The sequence below is a fragment of the Penaeus chinensis genome, chromosome 33 (genome assembly GCF_019202785.1).
Source record: "Penaeus chinensis breed Huanghai No. 1 chromosome 33, ASM1920278v2, whole genome shotgun sequence".
In the NCBI taxonomy this organism is placed as follows: Eukaryota; Metazoa; Arthropoda; class Malacostraca; order Decapoda; family Penaeidae; genus Penaeus; species Penaeus chinensis.
This window is the reverse complement of record NC_061851.1, coordinates 8,159,088-8,176,833: the sequence shown is the minus strand read 5'-3', so window position 1 is coordinate 8,176,833 and position 17,746 is coordinate 8,159,088. Positions and strand designations below refer to the sequence as shown.

Sequence of the window (17,746 nt, the reverse complement as noted above, 5' to 3'; positions counted from 1 at the left end):
GTAGTTTTCTTATAGATTCAATATCCGGTTTGCTGAGACTTTTGATTGAAAAATAAAGGTGTAGATAAGATTTAGTACTTTTTGGTTAATATTTATGGGAAATAATCGTTCTGGCATTATCATTTATAACATAAGGTACTGTAGCTGAATTAGTTGATGTTTTATTTAATAAATGGAAAATGACCTACAATTCATAAACAACCAACAAACAAATAAAAATCAGAAAATTAAAACACACAAGAAAATTATATCATACAAGTATTATATTTTTGTCATCAATTTTAATCTGGAATTTCTCGATTTAAATCAAATGACCATATAACGATAACCCAAAACTAAGAGAAAAAAAAATAAAACATAGAAAAATATTTCTATCATGAAAAGACTTATTTCAAATAAAGATAAAAATAGGGTACTCTAATTTTTATCTGTCGAAAATAAGCTCTCACTTGTCTCCATTTCACCACTTGTGCGGCGAAGGAGGAAGCATTTTCGTGCTCGATCCTTCTTGAAGTCTGCCTATTTCTCCTTTTCCGAGCGTGTAATTTACCCAGCACTCAGCCATGCCGAAGAATAAGGGTGAGTTTGAATCATCTTAGTCCAAAAAAAACGAGGATTCGGGAGATATGTGATGTTTAAAGGGAGTAAAAAAAAAAAAAAGAATGAGGTTCGTGTCTTCAATACAAGGGAAACGTTCTTTCGATTTTTTTTTTTCCCCTTTACGCGAGGTTTTATTTCTGAAGGTTCGTGGTTTCACTCAGGATTTTAGGAATATTGGTGTTTCTGGGATGTTTTTTCGGTCTCTCTATGAATAAACAGATTGATTTTTTCCCCCTTTCTTTTAGCCGTGAAGGAGGTGATGTTGCGTGCGAATTTTTCCCATATTTTCGTGTTTTTTTTCCCCTCCCAGTATTTTCCTCTCATGAAATGGTTTTAGTCTGTTCAGCTATGATCTTTTTTCGACGGATGTTAGTTATGACGTTTTTTTTATTGATTCGAATTTTTCCAAAATGTGTTTTTTTTCCAATTTTTTTTCCAATTTCCTTCACGTTACTTTCTCCTGCTTTTAACCGTCTTCAGGCCTCCTCTCAGGGATCACAGCCTATTAGTAACTCATATATTTTCTTAAAGGAAAATAGACAAAGGTACAAATATTTTTGGAAGATCTTGCCTTTATGCTGGTTTTCACTTGCCTTCGGCGCTCTGGCTAAGGCCAACTGGCCACCTTCGTAGTCCGATAGGAAAGATCCGAGATTGTTACCTTATTTGGGGTTTAAAGAAGGTCTAGAGGTTTTATCTTGCACGAATCTACATGGTGCTGGAGGTGCCCAGGCCTTTGGCAGATGTGCAGAGATCTTGTAAACTTGTACCCTCCGATCCTGAAAACTTTCCATTCATGATAACCAGGATTACAGTATGAAAAGTATATGGAGTGGTTACTTTGACCAAAACTAAGACACTTTCCATCTATGGCAAAAGTGCAGAAGAGAGAGATCAACCTATCATTTTCTGAGTCCTTGCGAGGATGATAACAAATGTGACGCGTAACTCGTTACTGCATATATCAAGTAGTCTGTGTATTACTGTGCATTTGTGAGAACAATTATTTTGTAATAACCTGCGTCTGTTTTACAGAATTCATTTATGTAATGCATTCTTTTAGTTTTGTTATACTTCTTATGTATGTCTTGGTAATTATGATATTCTGTACAATAACGTGCACATGCGCATGTTGCCACTGGGAGATTTGACAGGTCGTGCGATGCCATTCATTGACTAGTGCTGGTGAGAAATGTTTAATTATAAGTGTTGTGTCTATTCTGGATAATTTTTTAAAGCCATATAGTGGATATACAGAAGAAATAGACATTAGTCTCTATCACAGCCTGATATCCGAGCCCATCAAGTGCCCCAAATTCAGAAAAAAATTATAGCAATTCAGACCATAGATGGAAGCGAAGTAATAAATGCGCCTTGCTAGGCATATATATTACTACAGGGGCCCAGGGGGCTGTGCCCCCTGGCTAGCATATATATTACCACAGGACCCCCTGGCTAGGGAATATATAGATTGTAGTTTATAAATTCCACAGGGTTGAGGTTATGTTGGTTTATTGGTTAGGATGCATTGAACAATCTGGACTATGTGAAGTCTCATAGATTTTTGCAAAATTGGTCCGTAGACTCTCAAAGATGATGGTGATATCATTAGTCAGTTTCATTAGCCACTTTTAAGTGTTTTTAGTCCTTGTTTTACACATTTCTTTTCTCTATTCTTTTTATTTCAGCCTGCTTTACCCTGTAATTTCCATGATGTACTTCATACTATCGGAACTTATCAAATTACATCAAGAGTGTTGTCAGATGAATGTGATGGAAATGATCATCAGATTCATTCTCATCACACAAGAACAAATCTGATGATGTAAATATTATTTTGGAAGACCTGATTGTCATAGTAAAAAAGTATGAAAAGTATTGATAGGTGACAGGTGACAGGTGGGATTCAGAGTTTGTTTACGCATTTGACAGATTGAGAGTTCAGAATGTGGTGCAGGCAGATCCAAGATTGACTCCCATGCTTGTATGAATGTCTGGTTCCATTGTAGATTTTATATTAATTTTATTTATTATTATTATTTTTTTTATTGCTGTGGTAATTCTTTATAGTGCAGATGCACTTGCCAGAGACTAACTCCTCAACTCCATATTACAATCTATATTCAATAATCTAAATTGCTGTGACAAGGAGTGCCGTTCGGGCACTGCCTCAGGGGATATTTGATGGAGTTTCTGCCCCCATCACCACCAGGCAAACAATGTGTTCACCTGAGTTTGCACAGAGCAGCAATCTTTTTCCTTTATTTGTGTCTGTAGATTATTTCCTGTAGTGATTACTACAACCTTTTGTCCTCTTCAAGAAAATCATTTATTTTCCCTAGCTTTGTGGATCCATATCTTATAACTATTGAAAAGGTATATATTTTCATAATAAAAACACTTAATTTAGGAGAATTCCAAGGACACAAGAAAGGGGAAAGTCACTTTTTTAAAACTATATAAGTTGCCTTGACTGGGCATGCCCTTCAGGCACTGTTGGAGGGAAAGGTTGATGAATGATACACCCCCAAAACACTATCAAACATTGTCTTCACTGTGGTGTGTGTGGCAAGTTAGATCTAAAACTCAGGTTTACCAAGTGGACATAGGGTGAGAGTGGTGCTTCTGCAACTTTTTTTTTTTTTTTTTTTTTTTTTTTTTTTTTTTTCTCTTACATTTAAATTTGTTCTAGCTTAGTGCACCCACACTATAAAGAATACTCACTATTTCAGGGAATAATCTGTACAGACAAATTGTAATGCCTGGAATTAATGAAATGGGTCGCAACAAATGCCTCACGGAGACAAGTTCATGGTAATTGGGAGGAGGTCCAGTGGTAGAGCCTCTGACTAGGCAATTGAGTGGCTAGAAAAGCTTTTGATTTATATGTTAATGTTTGTGGATTCGTAGGAGCACCCCCCCAGGGTAGTTGGCTTGGCTGGCATAATTGGGTCTTAGTCTTGGAGGGATGTAATCACCTTGTAATTAATTACCATTGAAAATTAATTGTTCATCCTGGGTGGCAGTTATTCTATTTATGATGCACAGAACTCATATACTAGATGGCAAGCTTGTTGTACAAGAATTGTGTGCACTAAATAGTTATTTGCTTTTTTGGGATTGAGAAGGTTATAGCCTTCAAATTAGTATAAAGTTTCCCATTCAGTCACAAAATTTATTCAACAATCTAAGTTGCTGTGATTAGGTAATTGCCTGAATGGAGGCTCAACGTCCCAGCATCCCTTGACAAACACTGTCTTCACCTTGGTATGCATGGCAAAGATGAGCTGAAACTTGGCAGCACTGAGTGGACTTTTGTTGCGAGTGGTGGTTTCTGCTTTCTTTTTCCTTTAACCCCTTAATGACAGGTGGAAAAAAAAAGCAAAAAAAAAAACTACACTGGAGATCAATGGCAACACACCGACATTGAGTGCGGGAGTTTGGCACATCAAGCTGAATCACCGGCTTGTAGCACTTTGGTGTGTCGCCGTGGCGTACAGCCACATGTCACAGATCGAGCAATTTGTTATGACGCCTCAGGGCATGACTTGTTGGAAAGGGGTTAATTGTGGTATTACCATTTGTGTGCACATTATTTCTTTTACCAGTGACTACAACTCATGTCCTCTACAAGAATATCATCTTCAATTTGCCTTAGCTCAGGCATATGGTTAAGATTATTTTTTTATTTATTTATTTGTTTATTTATTTATTTATTTATTTATTTATTTTTATTTATTTTATTTATTATTATTATTATTATTATTTTTTTTTACATTATCAGTCGTGTTGGCAGATTATTTTATTTACCAAAGACTAGAACTTTTTGTCATTTATAGGAATATGATCATCAATTTGCTCTAGCATAGTGCATCTTCTATATTGTTAAGATTAACCCTTTTGATTTTTCACTTGACTAGTCAACTGTATGTGGTGCCATGTATGTGGTGCCATGTATGTGCTTCTGTATGGCATGAGTGAAAGCTGCCATTATAGGGTTAAATTGCTTGGGGGGGGGGGGTGACTATCTTCATCTTGGCTTATTATGCATGGTGGAGATTGGTTTATTATCAGCAGTATGTGAAGTGCAGAGACTTTGGCATTGCTGGACATCTGCCACATAAGGTTAGATTCATGGACATTCATGTTTCGATAGATTGATTTTTTTCCCACTACAACAGTCATTTTGTGCATTCTTTCTCTTTGTTTTTACACCTTTATATCATCCTATTCTGAACTTCAGCTTATTTTTGTAACCCTGGATGGATTTGGTCTAAATCATAGCCTTAGCAACTCCACTCATGTCAGTTTACCCAACTTGGCACTGGAATGACTTTTCTTTTTGACAGTTACTTGACATCTTGTTATTGAAAGCCCTATCTATGTACAGGTTTATTTTATGATCACTCAGTTGTATACAAGATCTTGTAATTATACTATACAGATATTGTACTAAAACAAAGTATTAGATGTTAAAATATTTTATATGATCTGGAAAGACATGTTATTAGTGAAAATTCAAAAGTAAAGTTAAAAGCTACTATGATATAATTTGATGATTGATATACAAATTTTAGTAAAGAATTTTCTTGTAAGTAAAAGGTCCTTTTTTTTTGTAGACATGTAGGTAAAGTTTCAATCTGTTTACCTCAAGTGGAGAGGATCCAGGGGAAGAAGAACATTTTGCAGTAAATGAAAGAAAAGCATAGAAGTTAAAGGCTGTAGATTTTTGTGCAATTTTTAATGTTATTAATATTGTAGTGTTTTGATAACCTCATCTTCTTAAAAATTGCCAAATAGTAATGATTGTTTTCTTTGTGATTTCAGCATTGAAAAGTGCATTGCTTGCTTTGTGATTTCAAAACTGAAAAGTGCATTGCACCTCAATGCATATTTTTTATCATGTACCAAGAATTATGTTACTTAATTTCCTTCTTTGCATCCTGAATTGCTTCAACTTGCTTTCATAACGGGTTAAATATTACTTGTCTTTTGTTCATTAGGTCATAAACTTGCATTGATTGCATAAGGATAGTTAGGGGTTGACCTGTTAGCTAATTGTATTTTTCATTCTTTATTGCTTACAAGTTTTATTAGTAACTGATAAGATTGTTACTAGGAAGGCATGTACACACACATGCTCAGTTCACTGCTATTTTAGGTTATTTTGTTTACACAAAGGTGGCTCAAGAATTTCTTAGTCACTAAGGAGTCAACAACTAAGCTTCTTGATTTTTTGGGTGAAAATTGTCGCTATTACTATTTTTAATAACTATGATAATTACAAGTCTGTAATAATAACAATAACAGTGATAGCAGTATTAATCAATGTTTCCAATAAATCAAAGGGGGCTTCGAAGTTTTCCTTTTTTATATTGGATGTAGAATTATCTTCAAACTTGTGTAAATTTGTATTATAGTTTTAAAAGACAGCCACACCAGTCCTCAAACTTTGGCTGAGTCAGAGTCAAAGACAGATGAAGACAATCACACATCAGTAATGACAAGAAGACTTTGGAGGCTCATTTTGATTTATTGTCAGATGTTAATAAATATATTTTGTACATATTTAAAACCATTTTTTATTTGAAAATACAAATGGTGCTGATGCAATAACAACAAATGTGTGGTGCTGATATTATAGTTATGATATTTAAAATGTGTAATATTATTAATAGAAGTAAAGTTTATTACAGTTTATAGTTAACATATTACTGTAATCAATGATCTATAACTGTAAATAATCATTCGAATTAGCTGCATTAGCATTAAGGTGTTGCAACAGCATAAGTCATAGACAAAATTGCTAAGAACAGTCATTATCCTTTATTGATTTTTTCACTCTGGCCTGGATTGTTAGCAAGGTAGCCAGTTGTAGTATTTTAGTTTGCTAGGCTCTTCAAATAAAGGAAAACCTACTTATAAATGTCTGTGTACACACCATGTGCACATGCATGTATGCATTTGTGCACACACTTGTGCATGCATATACTGTTATATTTGGATCAGTTTTGCATTACAAACTAGGACAGTGGAGATATCCAAGCAGGAAACCTTTTTTATTTGGTTTTGTAGGTTTGGTAGCTATTGTTACAGGATACTTGTGCAGTTTCGTCAGGGTACACTGATTATTTTTGTATATGATGTGGATCCTTGCCAAGAAAACCAAAGAAATGTTTTGGCTCATCTCCAGATTTAGATAGGGAAGTTTACAAGAAGTTCCCTAATTTGTAAAACGAGTACATATATAGTATTCATATTCAAATTGGTTCATCTTTCAGGAAAGGGAGGAAAGAACAGGCGACGTGGTAAGAATGAGAATGAAGCCGAGAAGAGAGAACTGATCTTCAAGGAGGAGGGCCAAGAATATGCCCAGGTAATTTTTTATTTATTTATTTATTTATTTATTTATTTATTTATTTATTTTTTTGAAAATAGGGATTTCTGAATTACATTATAATTGTGATACTTCTTAAATTTTATATTGCTTACTAAGTTACTTTTCGTATTTCTCTTTATTTGTAAGTTCCATGGTACTTTCTCATCAGTTCAGTTATTCAGTTGTTTTAATTAAAAAAGTGTTTATTATTGTATGTAATTGATGGAAATCTCCTAGTTGAGGAATGTCTGTATGATCTTGCCAAGTCTTTCTTGTGTTATACAATGTTTCCTTTCAAAAGAATGAATTTGTAGACAGAGATCTATATGTAAATGTATTCATGAACTTGATATTTCAATTACTAGTATAGCTTGATTTTGATTTAGTTTTACTATTATTTGTTTTGTTGAGCAATTTTACCTGTAATATGTATGTATCTGTTTTGTTTTGTCAGTGTAGTATTTATATATTTTAGTATTCACATTTTTTATTTTCAGTTCCTTGCATGAATATATATGTTGAGAATATATCATGGGGTTTTCATTATTTTTCAGTCTCACCATGGTTACTTAGATGTTTCCCATAGTTACTGCTGTCTTTATTGATTCTACGGGTAGGAAAATTATAATAACCATCTTTTTTCATCTAAATGTCAGGTGACAAAAATGCTTGGAAATGGCAGATTGGAAGCTCTCTGTTTTACTGATGGTATGAAGAGGCTCTGTCACATCCGTGGAAAACTCCGAAAGAAAGTGAGTAGATAAGAGTCATAGACTTGTTTAGGAAGGGTGGAAAGATGAATTGTGTTAAAGAAGCAATCTTTCAGAAGCATGTGAATGAAATAAGCTTCTGTTATTTCTAAATTTTGATTATATTTATTTTATCACAAGATTATAGTACTGAAGTACTTTCATCTTTAATTGTAGACCTTTACTTCAGTGCACATTTAAGTAACGAGTTGCCTCCTTTAAATTCTTGTCCTTGGCCATCTGCATAAACATTTGCTCTTTATGTTCATGTGTTGCAAGAACTGAAGTACGACCTCACATATATTATTTTCCTGTTGCTCTTGTTCTACATCCCATTCACAAGGTTTCTAAACTGTGAATGGTGCAAATCTTACATCAAAAATTTTATGGTGTTGTCTTTTTCTAGCTGTCTTTCATTGCAAAAGACTACATTTTTATATTAGTTGCTAAAGATTAATTGACATCGTTTAGAATGCAGCAAATTACTCTTTGGTTTGATGTTTGTACCTTTTCAGTAATGGTACAGACCAGATAAAATTTTTATACTATCTTGCAAACATTTTGTATTATATCCAAAGAAACAAATTAAAGGTATTTATGATGTTTGAGTAGGTGGAAGTCTCTCTCTCTCTCTCTCTCTCTCTCTCTCTCTCTCTCTCTCTCTCTCTCTCTCTCTCTCTCTCTCTCTCTCTCTCTCTCTCTCTCTCTCTCTCCCCCCCTCTCTCTCTCTCTCTCTCTCTCTCCTCTCTCTCTCTCTCTCTCTCTCTCTCTCTCTCTCTCTCTCTCCTCTCTCTCTCTCTCTCTCTCTCTCTCCCTCTCCCTCTCCCTCTCTCTCTCTCTCTCTCTCTCCTCTCTCTCTCTCTCTCTCTCTCTCTCTCTCTCTCTCTCTCTCTCTCTCCCCCCCTCCCCCTCCTCCCTCCCCCCCCTCTCTCCCCTCTCTCTCTCTCTCCTCTCTCTCTCTCCTCTCTGTCATCTGTCCTCTGTCTGTCTCTCTCTGTCTCGTCTCTCTCTTCCCTGTCTCTTCTATCTTCTCCTCCCCTCGTCCCTTCTCCCTGCCGTCCCTCTTCTCCGTCTCTGCTCTGTCCTCTCCGTCTCTGTCTGTCTGTCTGTCCCTGTCTGTCTTCTGTCCCTGTCTTCCTGTCGTCCTCTCTCCTCTCCCTCGTCTCCGCCCCTCTCTCGCCTCTCTGTCTTCTGCTCCCCCTTTCTCCCTCTTCTCGTCTGTCTGTCTGTCTCTGTCTGTCTGTCTGTCTCTGTCTGTCTGTCTGTCTCTGTCTGTCTGTCTGTCTGTCTGTCCTGTCTGTCTGTCTGTCTCTGTCTGTCTGTCTCTGTCTGTCTGTCTGTCTCTGTCTGTCTGTCTCTGTCTGTCGTCTCTGTCTGTCTGTCTCTGTCAGTCTGTCTCTGTCTGTCTGTCTCTCTCTCTTTCCTCTTCTCTTCTCTTCTCTTCTCTCTGTCTCCGTCTCCATCTCTCTTCTCTTCTCTTCTCTTCTCTCTCTCTCTGTCTCTGTCTCTCTTCTCTCTTCCCTCCCTCTAATCTGTACATGCCATTCCCCTGTTCAAGTCTTTGGTAACAAAAAATGAAGGTACAAATCTTAGCAATGTTTTTGCACTATTGTTAGGAATGATGGTAAAGATTCCATGCAGCCTAAAAATGCTCAAAAGATAAAATGCGGCTTTATATATGATGCTTGTGAATTTTTTTTTGGTTGGTTTCAGTTGCTATGGTTACTCATTTTATGAGTAACCAATGAGGATGGTCTGCAAATCAACTTCTCATACACAATAGTTCATTATTCCATTGTGCAAGATATGTTGTAAGTGCACACATATCAGTCATAACTCATTTGTATTCATCTTGGCTAAAACAGAAAAGATACATATTCTGTTTTATAAAAATTTGATAGTATTCTTTTTTCATTAGAGCATCCAATAAATTTTATGAGCATTTTTAAAGGTTCTATATGCTATATATATATATATTTTTTTGTGGTACTCCACAAAACATGGTATTATGCAAAGGGGAGGGACTAAAGTGGCAGCAACTCCTGGGCAATATGGCCAGAAGTATATAATAGACAAAAGGTTTTGTAAAGCCATGAACTATAGTTGCATAGTTATTCATGAGATATGTTATCAGTTTAATTTTAATTTAAGAAAAACTTGTATTATGTAGGTATTTGAAACCAATTTCTGTTTCCATTTATAGGTATGGATTAATCAAGGTGACATCATTCTTCTTGGGCTTCGAGACTACCAGGACAAAAAGGCTGATGTTATCCTTAAATATAATGCAGATGAGGCACGAAACTTGAAGTCATATGGTGAAATCCCAGAATCAGGTTTGTATTTATCATTGATGTTTTGTATTTACTTTAATAGCCAAACTTCATTTAACATTATCCTGACTAGAGAAATCTAGAGCTGTGATAATGGCTGAAAAGACAAGATTTTTTTTTCAAGCAACGTTAACCCCAGAATTCATTGTGTACAAAGGATTGAGAAAATGATGTGTCAAAGCTGTGTAACAAAAAATTGCAAAAATTGCCTCGTAGAGAGAATTTTCCATCATGTTACTTGCCTTCCACACTCACCATATACTGTGTGGCCACTAGTCTCCCCCCCCCCCTCCCCTGGGAAAAAATAAAAAATAAATAAAAGGGGATTGGGGGAAAGGTTAATAAAAGCTGATAGATTGGAGAAATTGACAAAATTACATACTAATTTTTTCCCTTTATAGTTATCTATCCTAGTTGCAGCACTTGAAAATGCATTTTAAGCATTAAGAAGATGATTTCAGTCAAAATTAGTTGGAAGTCAGTGGCATTTATAGAAATTAAAGAATGTTCACTGTCAAATTATATCCCTTCAGCAGTTCTAACCCCTTCTTGAAAGTTCATGGGCACATCCTCGTGTTGTACATGAGGGGATGTGCAGTTGATATGTTCATTAACCCCTTCCTGACGGGTCACACCCTGAGGCATCAAAACAAACCACTCGATCTGTGGCATGCGGCTGTACTCTGCGGCGGTTAGCCAAAGTGCTTCGAGCCGGTGATTCCGCTTGACGTACCAAACTCCCGCGCCCACAATAGAGCACAATAGATATCCATGATATATATGTGGTGGTGAAAGTTGTGCATTGTCCAGTGTCTTGTGTCCCCCTTTTTTTCTCCCAAACAAATCTTGTATTAGTTTTCCATGTATTATTGGTTATTAGTGCTACTTATGAGACATGATAACATTTAATGGATAACTAGCCATAATTCACAATTGTCTCATGACCCTTTGTAATGGATAAATAGCTCTGTTATCCTTCTTTCCTTATCATCATGATGCATTTTTATTGTGCTTTTGCATTTGTTACGTAAGTTTATGTTGAAAGTATTTTTATAATTCATTGTATAGGTAACATGACATTTTTTGTAAATAGTTTGGACTCATAGATAGAGTATACCATGCCTCATGGTGTCTAAGGGTAATGGGCTTACTGGGTATGGTATAGCAATGGATCATCTGTATTGATGATACTGATTTTGATACTGTATTAGTGATAATATAAAATTAGTTCACATTTCCATTTATGATTTCTTACATTAGTAAAGTTTGTAAATGTTCTCTGTAAGATTATAAAATGATGTTTTACATTTCCTTCTTTTTTTTTTAATTTCCAGTCAAGGTGAACGAGAATGCTACCTTCGTAGAAGACGGCATGGATGACGATATTGAGTTCGACGATTACTCAGAAGAAGAAGAGGATGCAGCAGCTGACATAGATGCAGTAAGTAGATATTAATTAAATATAGATTTTTGTACAAGAGATTGAAAGTTTGTAATTATTTTACTGGAAAATGATAATGTTACATTGGAAAATAAGGAAGTCAGTTGTCATAAATTGTAAGTAGTGAACTTGAATCCATTGAGTGATAATAACATAGTATCTTATTGTGTTTTAGAAAATAGATTTAAGATTATATATAAATAGCATTTCATTAATGCAGGATATATTTTCCTTTCAGCTATGAGAATGCTGGCCGAATACCTCTATTACAAGGATAGCAGATGCTAGCATAAAGTAGAAATAACTATTAGCTTTTTTTTTTCCTTTTTTTATGCCCATCATATACACAGTTGTTGGTGTCCCAACATGGGATGTTCTTTATTGCTGTAGAATCAGATTGATATTGTGTTTACATACAGCAAACTGAGGTTCAGAGTATTTTGATATCTAGTTGATAATCAGGAATCAATTTAGAAATTATTATTTAGGTAATGTTAATCCAAGAGATTCATATAAAGTGATACCAAGAAACAAACAGGAATACATTTGCTTTTTGTAGTGATTGCTTTCACTGCATATCAGTTTTTATTTGAATGTTTGTCTTGAAAAAAAGAGAAGGAAATTAGAAATTTGTTTTGCAAGATGCTGTTTTCTTTGGCCCTATTTCGTTTCCATATCTGCATCCCTCCTGTAACATTTTTTTCTACTTTATTATAGAGAAATTAATCTTTTAAATTGATATTTTATATAAAGTGTAATCTCAATTTTTGTTGTTTTTGTATCCTGTATTAATAATAGTTTTTTTCTTTTATTTATGGACTCTTCAGAAATGCATGATGTTTACCCTAAATGGAGTTGGTTAGGATTCCCTTTGGGATCTATATTGAGTGTATCATGTGTATACCTTTGAGATTAGCTTTGAAAGTTCTCTGGTATTTTCAGTGACATTGACTAGTTAAGGTTGCTGGGAGTGCAAGTAAATAAAGCCATAGGATTTTTTTTTCTTATTTTAATGAAAAGTAAAGTTTGTTATATCTTTATGCATAAGGTGTAAGTGCTAAACCTTTTTCTGGTCTTAATTACGGTTTTTTGGAATGTAAACAACCTAAGCTTCTGGAGTGATTGTCTCTAGAAAAGAAATATTAGAACTTATTGCTTCTCATTTTCCACTGTAAAGTGGTTCTAACATTGCTGATGGGCAAGACTAAGAATTTTATAAACAAGCAAGTATTGAAGAACTGTCTGGATGTTTTTATCTAAGGGAAACTGCCTTTAGTGCTCCTGTATGCTTTATTTTTATCTAATCATCTCCATAGCTTGAAATGTGTATATATATTGATGTTTGTAGTATTAGGTTGGAATATAATTTCTGATAAATCAGTTCTGTTTAATCTCATAGCAGAGAAAAGTTAAGGCAAGATGTGAGGGGAGTTATAATAATGGAATACTTTTTGACAGGACAGGAGTTTGTCCATTTCTTTAGAAAGGAAAATTTCAAACATGTTTATCACCACATGTAAAGAATTTTTTTTTTTTCATTAATTAATTTATTTAGTAATACTGTATTAACTGCAGCATTACTTGTATAACAGTCTGTGTATTTATAATGCAATATGGAATATTAAAGTGAAACTTGATATTGGATGTTTGTTTAGGAGCCCTTATTCTAAGACATAGAAAAAATATGAAGGTATTGAAAGAACATGTGCTTATTGTACACTTTTATATTATTTAGCTAATAAACATTTCATTACATTTGGCTCATATTACACAAAATAGTACATTAATTTTATTAAGATTAAAGACAGGGAAAGGAAAATATATGTATGTCAAATAGTATGATCCCATGGTAAATTCAAATTATGCTGGCTGAAACCACCTTTTATAAATTTGATTGTGGTATTGTATTCCCATTACCAATTTAGCAGATTGTGGGACAAGCACCATTCATGTGTATCTACAATAGAAAATGGACAATATGTCTTAAAGAAAAGGAAAGTTTTTATACCTGGTGTAAGCTTCCCATGGGGCATGTATTAACAGCCCTGGGAATATCACCCGTATATATATATTTATATATATATATGTATTTATATATACTGTATATGCTACAAAATATGCACTACATGCTATGTACTTTGTCAGTAGGTCTGGAGGTTTAACATGACCTCAATATTGATGACTGAAATTTAGAGGATATCCCTCATGGCTCAAGTTTTTTATTTTTTATTTTTTATTTTTTTTTTATCTGTGCACAAAGTGATTTTAACTTGTATGCATGAGGTAAACTATTGTATTTTACCTCGACTACTTTACTTCTACTAATAAACTCAAATGGGACAAGATCTTAAGTGCAGAAAATGTTAATGTCAAAATGGTTGCAAACACATCCCAAGTCTATGAACCTTCAAATCTAACACTACCATACAAGGTACACCTCAGGTAAAGGACTAATCCAATTCCCATTGCATTGAGAACAACCCAGTAACTTGAGTTTTTCTTAAGTACACAAATGGCAACTTCCTGTACTCTTATTTAAATATGGCAACTAATTTAATTATTTCACAGAAAAGTGAATACTGCAATCCATAGCATAATGAAATGGGAAAACACATAGCACAGATCTACAGCTGGTCTACAAGAATTCTCTATTACACCTACAGAGATTATGAACTTGCAAACTACTTGACAATACAAGATTCTCTACAATAAAACTACTTTTATATACGTTATTTACATACACACTGTACAATAGATAAAAGCTGCCACTGACTAAGAAATTAGTATATGTAAAATTTACTAAATACTTGTGTACATCAGTTACAACAACCAAACCATTCCTTTATTATATGATGTATTTATGAACAATAAGGGAATTTATCAGCTAGGCTTTTGTCAACTCTCGAACTTGCCATAAACATTGCACATATTGGAACACTGAAAGCTGCAGTCCCTACAAGATACTTATTGATTGATAGGTAACTATTCTGCCAACTTATTTTTGCTAATTCACTGTTTCACTGTCTATAAATGTAACACTTATTGACATCTATTACTTTGGTGTCTGTACCTTAACCACTTGCTCTAAATGTTCCAAGTCTTGCTTCAAAAATGAAGGTTCAGACACCAACGTTAAATGCATTTTTTGAGACTATGAAAACCACTGGGTCAAGTGTACTTCACCAATTGTTTGCTTGTTGCTTTTATTTTCACGGCACAATAAACCAACTGTATGTGTTTTAGTTCAGAGCAATATTAAGTACTTCTATGGTTCTGTAATTCACCATTGTAGCCATTTCCACATGTTCTTTAGAGGATTTTCATCTCTTCTTTCAAGTCTCTCTCTCTCTCTCTCTATATATATATAGTCACAAATAGTGAATTTCACACAGGTATTACTATTATTATGGAGGGCACAGAAGTTAACATTAGATCTTCACTTTCAAAGAGCCATGCAGTTTCTGCTGTAATACTTTATACAAGTATTAATTTACTGATCATTCATTTTCTTTGAATTTTATTTGCATGTGTGAAGGTCTACGACTCTGGTACATGTTTTGCACTCCACGTAGCAACACCAGTGGAACTTGCAATGGCACCTTTCATGTAGTTTCACCTTTTGAGAATTGTAACCTCGACCGCAGCATAAGAGTCCACAGCCATCCATGCCTTGGGAACTCTTGTTGCAGATCCTGTCCTGGGTTCCTGCAAATTCAAGAATCAAATTACATCTACATATCGAGTAAAACATTTTTGTGGATTTGACTTATTTATGAATTAATAAAAAAAATGATAAAGTAACATAATATTAATTGCATGAAGCCAACCAGAAGAACATTTCACACAAGATATTTAACCCAAGTAACTCATTAGAAAACATCCCCAGATTATACAATACCTAGAGATCCAACTGTATTATTGCGCCTGCAGTAGTCAGGAGATTCGTCCAAGTAGACCAGGTCCTCGGCAGTTGGGACATTAAACTGAGGGTGTTTGACTTGGAGTTTTCCTCGGCGATTGATTTTTACCTCTGTTGCTCCATCATATTTGTCCTTCAAGAGATCACCTGGAGTGAAAGAGTAACATCAGCCATTATGTGTGTATATTTAATAATCTCAGTTAAACATTACGATATTTAAAAAGGGTTTCATATATGGAGGAACACAGACATATCCACAACGCTCAAATAACCATGCATGCACACATGCATACTAGCATGAACACCCCTCTGCCCACATTCTCCAAGTGAAGAAGTGAATGAATAAGCAACTACTGTTATCAGCACCCTGAAACCTAAATAAAATGTGATAAATGTGAATTTGTTTTAAATAATTTAATCTAAAATCACTTCTGTTGTTACTGGGCATTTCATATTTTACTGTGTTTCTTTTGAGTATGTCATACTTAATATTAAATTATGCATTTTCCTGCAAAGGCTTATCTCTCATGCAACAACGCCATTTGACGTGGCATATGATATATGATTACATTAATCGTCCAAATATTATATTACATTTAATGTCTGATTATATAAAACATTCAATATTCTGATCGACTTTCGGCAGTTTATTTTTTTTTCTAACCAGCTGGAATGTTTAATCAATCTCAATCCTATGCATTGTTCGGAACCATAAGAATTATCAATTTCATCCTCAGACATCCATTTTAACGCTTGTTACAGAGATCATTTAATTTTCCGGGAGTCTCTTTTGTTTTCATATCTCATGTGATCTCCGGTCTGCACACACTCATTTCCTTCAAGTCTAACTCATTTATAAAAAAAAAAACACCCATTCCTCTCTACTCTCATCCATCTTTCCTTTCACATTTACTCATTATTCTCAGGTCTTCCAAACACACCCTGTTAACCCTTTCGACACGCCACTCCCTCGTAATCCCGCAAGGCCGAAACATCCCTCTTAACAAACCAATCAGCAAACGTTCCGCCCACCACAGTTAAGCTTACCGCAACGCATTTGCTGGAAGTAATGTTAAGGGCCGCAACTCGTATACATACCGACTTCCCTGAAGGGTGCCAGTTGTTGCCAGCACGTGATCAGAGAGCAGGATCCTGATACACCGTGGCATTTGCAATTGACCCGCGTTCTACGGATCACAGCCTGTTCGGGGGGAGGTAATAGCTATATCATAATCTGGTTAAGCCGCTTTTTATTTCTAATAAAAATAGGTTATTTACATGGCATTAACAATATAATAATTCAATTTTGATGAAGTTGTCTACTTTCTTGCGCTTATATTATGGTGTAAAGAATATACACCGCACTTTCCCATGAGGAATTCAAATTTTAGTTTTTGATAACTCCTTCCCAAAACATTTCCAATTCATCAACAAACGCGAAGGACCTCCGACCTTCCTTGAAGTTCGACATCAATTTCAGTCGCGAATAAGTCGACCTTTTGCCTAAGGACTGTGACCTTACCCTTCTCCCCGCCTCGTTGTTGTGCAGGTTCATCAGCTGGCGGCCTTGCTTGGGGGAGCCCCGCTTGTAGTTCTTCTCCCGCTCGCGGACGTCCACAAAGCCCTGGGTGAATCTGCGGGGGGGCCGAGGCGGTTAGGTTGGAAAATGGAGTCGAGTTGTTTTCGAAGTGATTTGGTAATCTATTACCATCAGCATATAAATCAATAAATACATTTCTCTATGAAATATACGTCTGGATTATTTTTTTTTTGTATCGAAAGTAATTGGGTAAACGGTGAAATGGGAATCATGCATATTTTTTCGAAGTTAAATGAACTCTAGGATTATAATAAATGAGACTCAATTAGCCAAAGAAAACACGTTATGATTTCCATATCAACAAGACTATTACCATATAATAATTTATATTTCCATTTCACAAAAAGCAATCCTAACTCCATGCCAGCGTTACGATACTCACTTGTATCCATACTCGACGTTGTCTCCGCATCCGCCCCAGATCCACTCCTTGTTGAGGTCCTTTGGTCTGCGGGCGGGCGAGCACCCACACGTGGACAGCTGGCCGTCCCTGCACGCTCGCGACACGCTATTTACGACGCCCGCCGAAGCGATGGCGTGGGCGAAGGCGGCCTCTCGACTCGCTGAAAGAGACGGGCCGACGATGAAGAGCGAGTGAAGATGTGAGTACATGACAAGGTGAGTGAGTCAATGGGAGATAATGTATTAACTGCTGAGCAAGTGTATGTGTGTGTGCACGCGCGTGCGTGTGAAGAGAGAGAGAGAGAGAGAGAGAGAGAGAGAGA

The 17,746-nt window shown here is 35.5% G+C and overlaps 2 protein-coding genes across 5 annotated transcripts in view; one reads left to right on the top strand and one right to left on the bottom strand.

Moving 5' to 3' along the window:
• The first annotated feature begins 424 nt into the window (after positions 1–424).
• Positions 425–12,266, top strand: LOC125043143 (eukaryotic translation initiation factor 1A, Y-chromosomal-like). The gene is made up of 6 exons (XM_047639114.1): positions 425–579; positions 6,882–6,976; positions 7,636–7,731; positions 9,932–10,064; positions 11,396–11,502; positions 11,741–12,266. Exons 1-6 carry the CDS (start codon positions 564–566, stop codon positions 11,744–11,746), a joined length of 453 nt encoding a protein of 150 aa, XP_047495070.1. The 5' UTR covers positions 425–563; the 3' UTR covers positions 11,747–12,266.
• Positions 12,267–13,210: 944 nt separating this feature from the next.
• LOC125043141 (protein Wnt-5b-like) overlaps positions 13,211–17,746 on the bottom strand; it is a 657,155-nt gene continuing 652,619 nt past the window's right edge. For all 4 annotated transcript variants that reach the window (XM_047639108.1, XM_047639111.1, XM_047639110.1 and 1 more), the window contains 5 exons: positions 17,404–17,584; positions 16,944–17,055; positions 16,520–16,622; positions 15,401–15,568; positions 13,211–15,207 (listed from right to left, as the gene is read on the bottom strand). In XM_047639108.1, the coding sequence (XP_047495064.1) occupies positions 15,020–15,207; positions 15,401–15,568; positions 16,520–16,622; positions 16,944–17,055; positions 17,404–17,584 (752 nt within the window). In that variant the 3' untranslated portion in view covers positions 13,211–15,019. The remainder of the gene's footprint in view (positions 15,208–15,400; positions 15,569–16,519; positions 16,623–16,943; positions 17,056–17,403; positions 17,585–17,746) is intronic.

Excerpts from the sequence above, each read along its gene's own strand:
- LOC125043143 (XM_047639114.1), top strand. Across the intron at positions 6,977-7,635 it reads AGGGCCAAGAATATGCCCAG|GTGACAAAAATGCTTGGAAA; the intron begins GTAATTTTTTAT and ends TCTAAATGTCAG. Across the intron at positions 7,732-9,931 it reads GTGGAAAACTCCGAAAGAAA|GTATGGATTAATCAAGGTGA; the intron begins GTGAGTAGATAA and ends TTCCATTTATAG.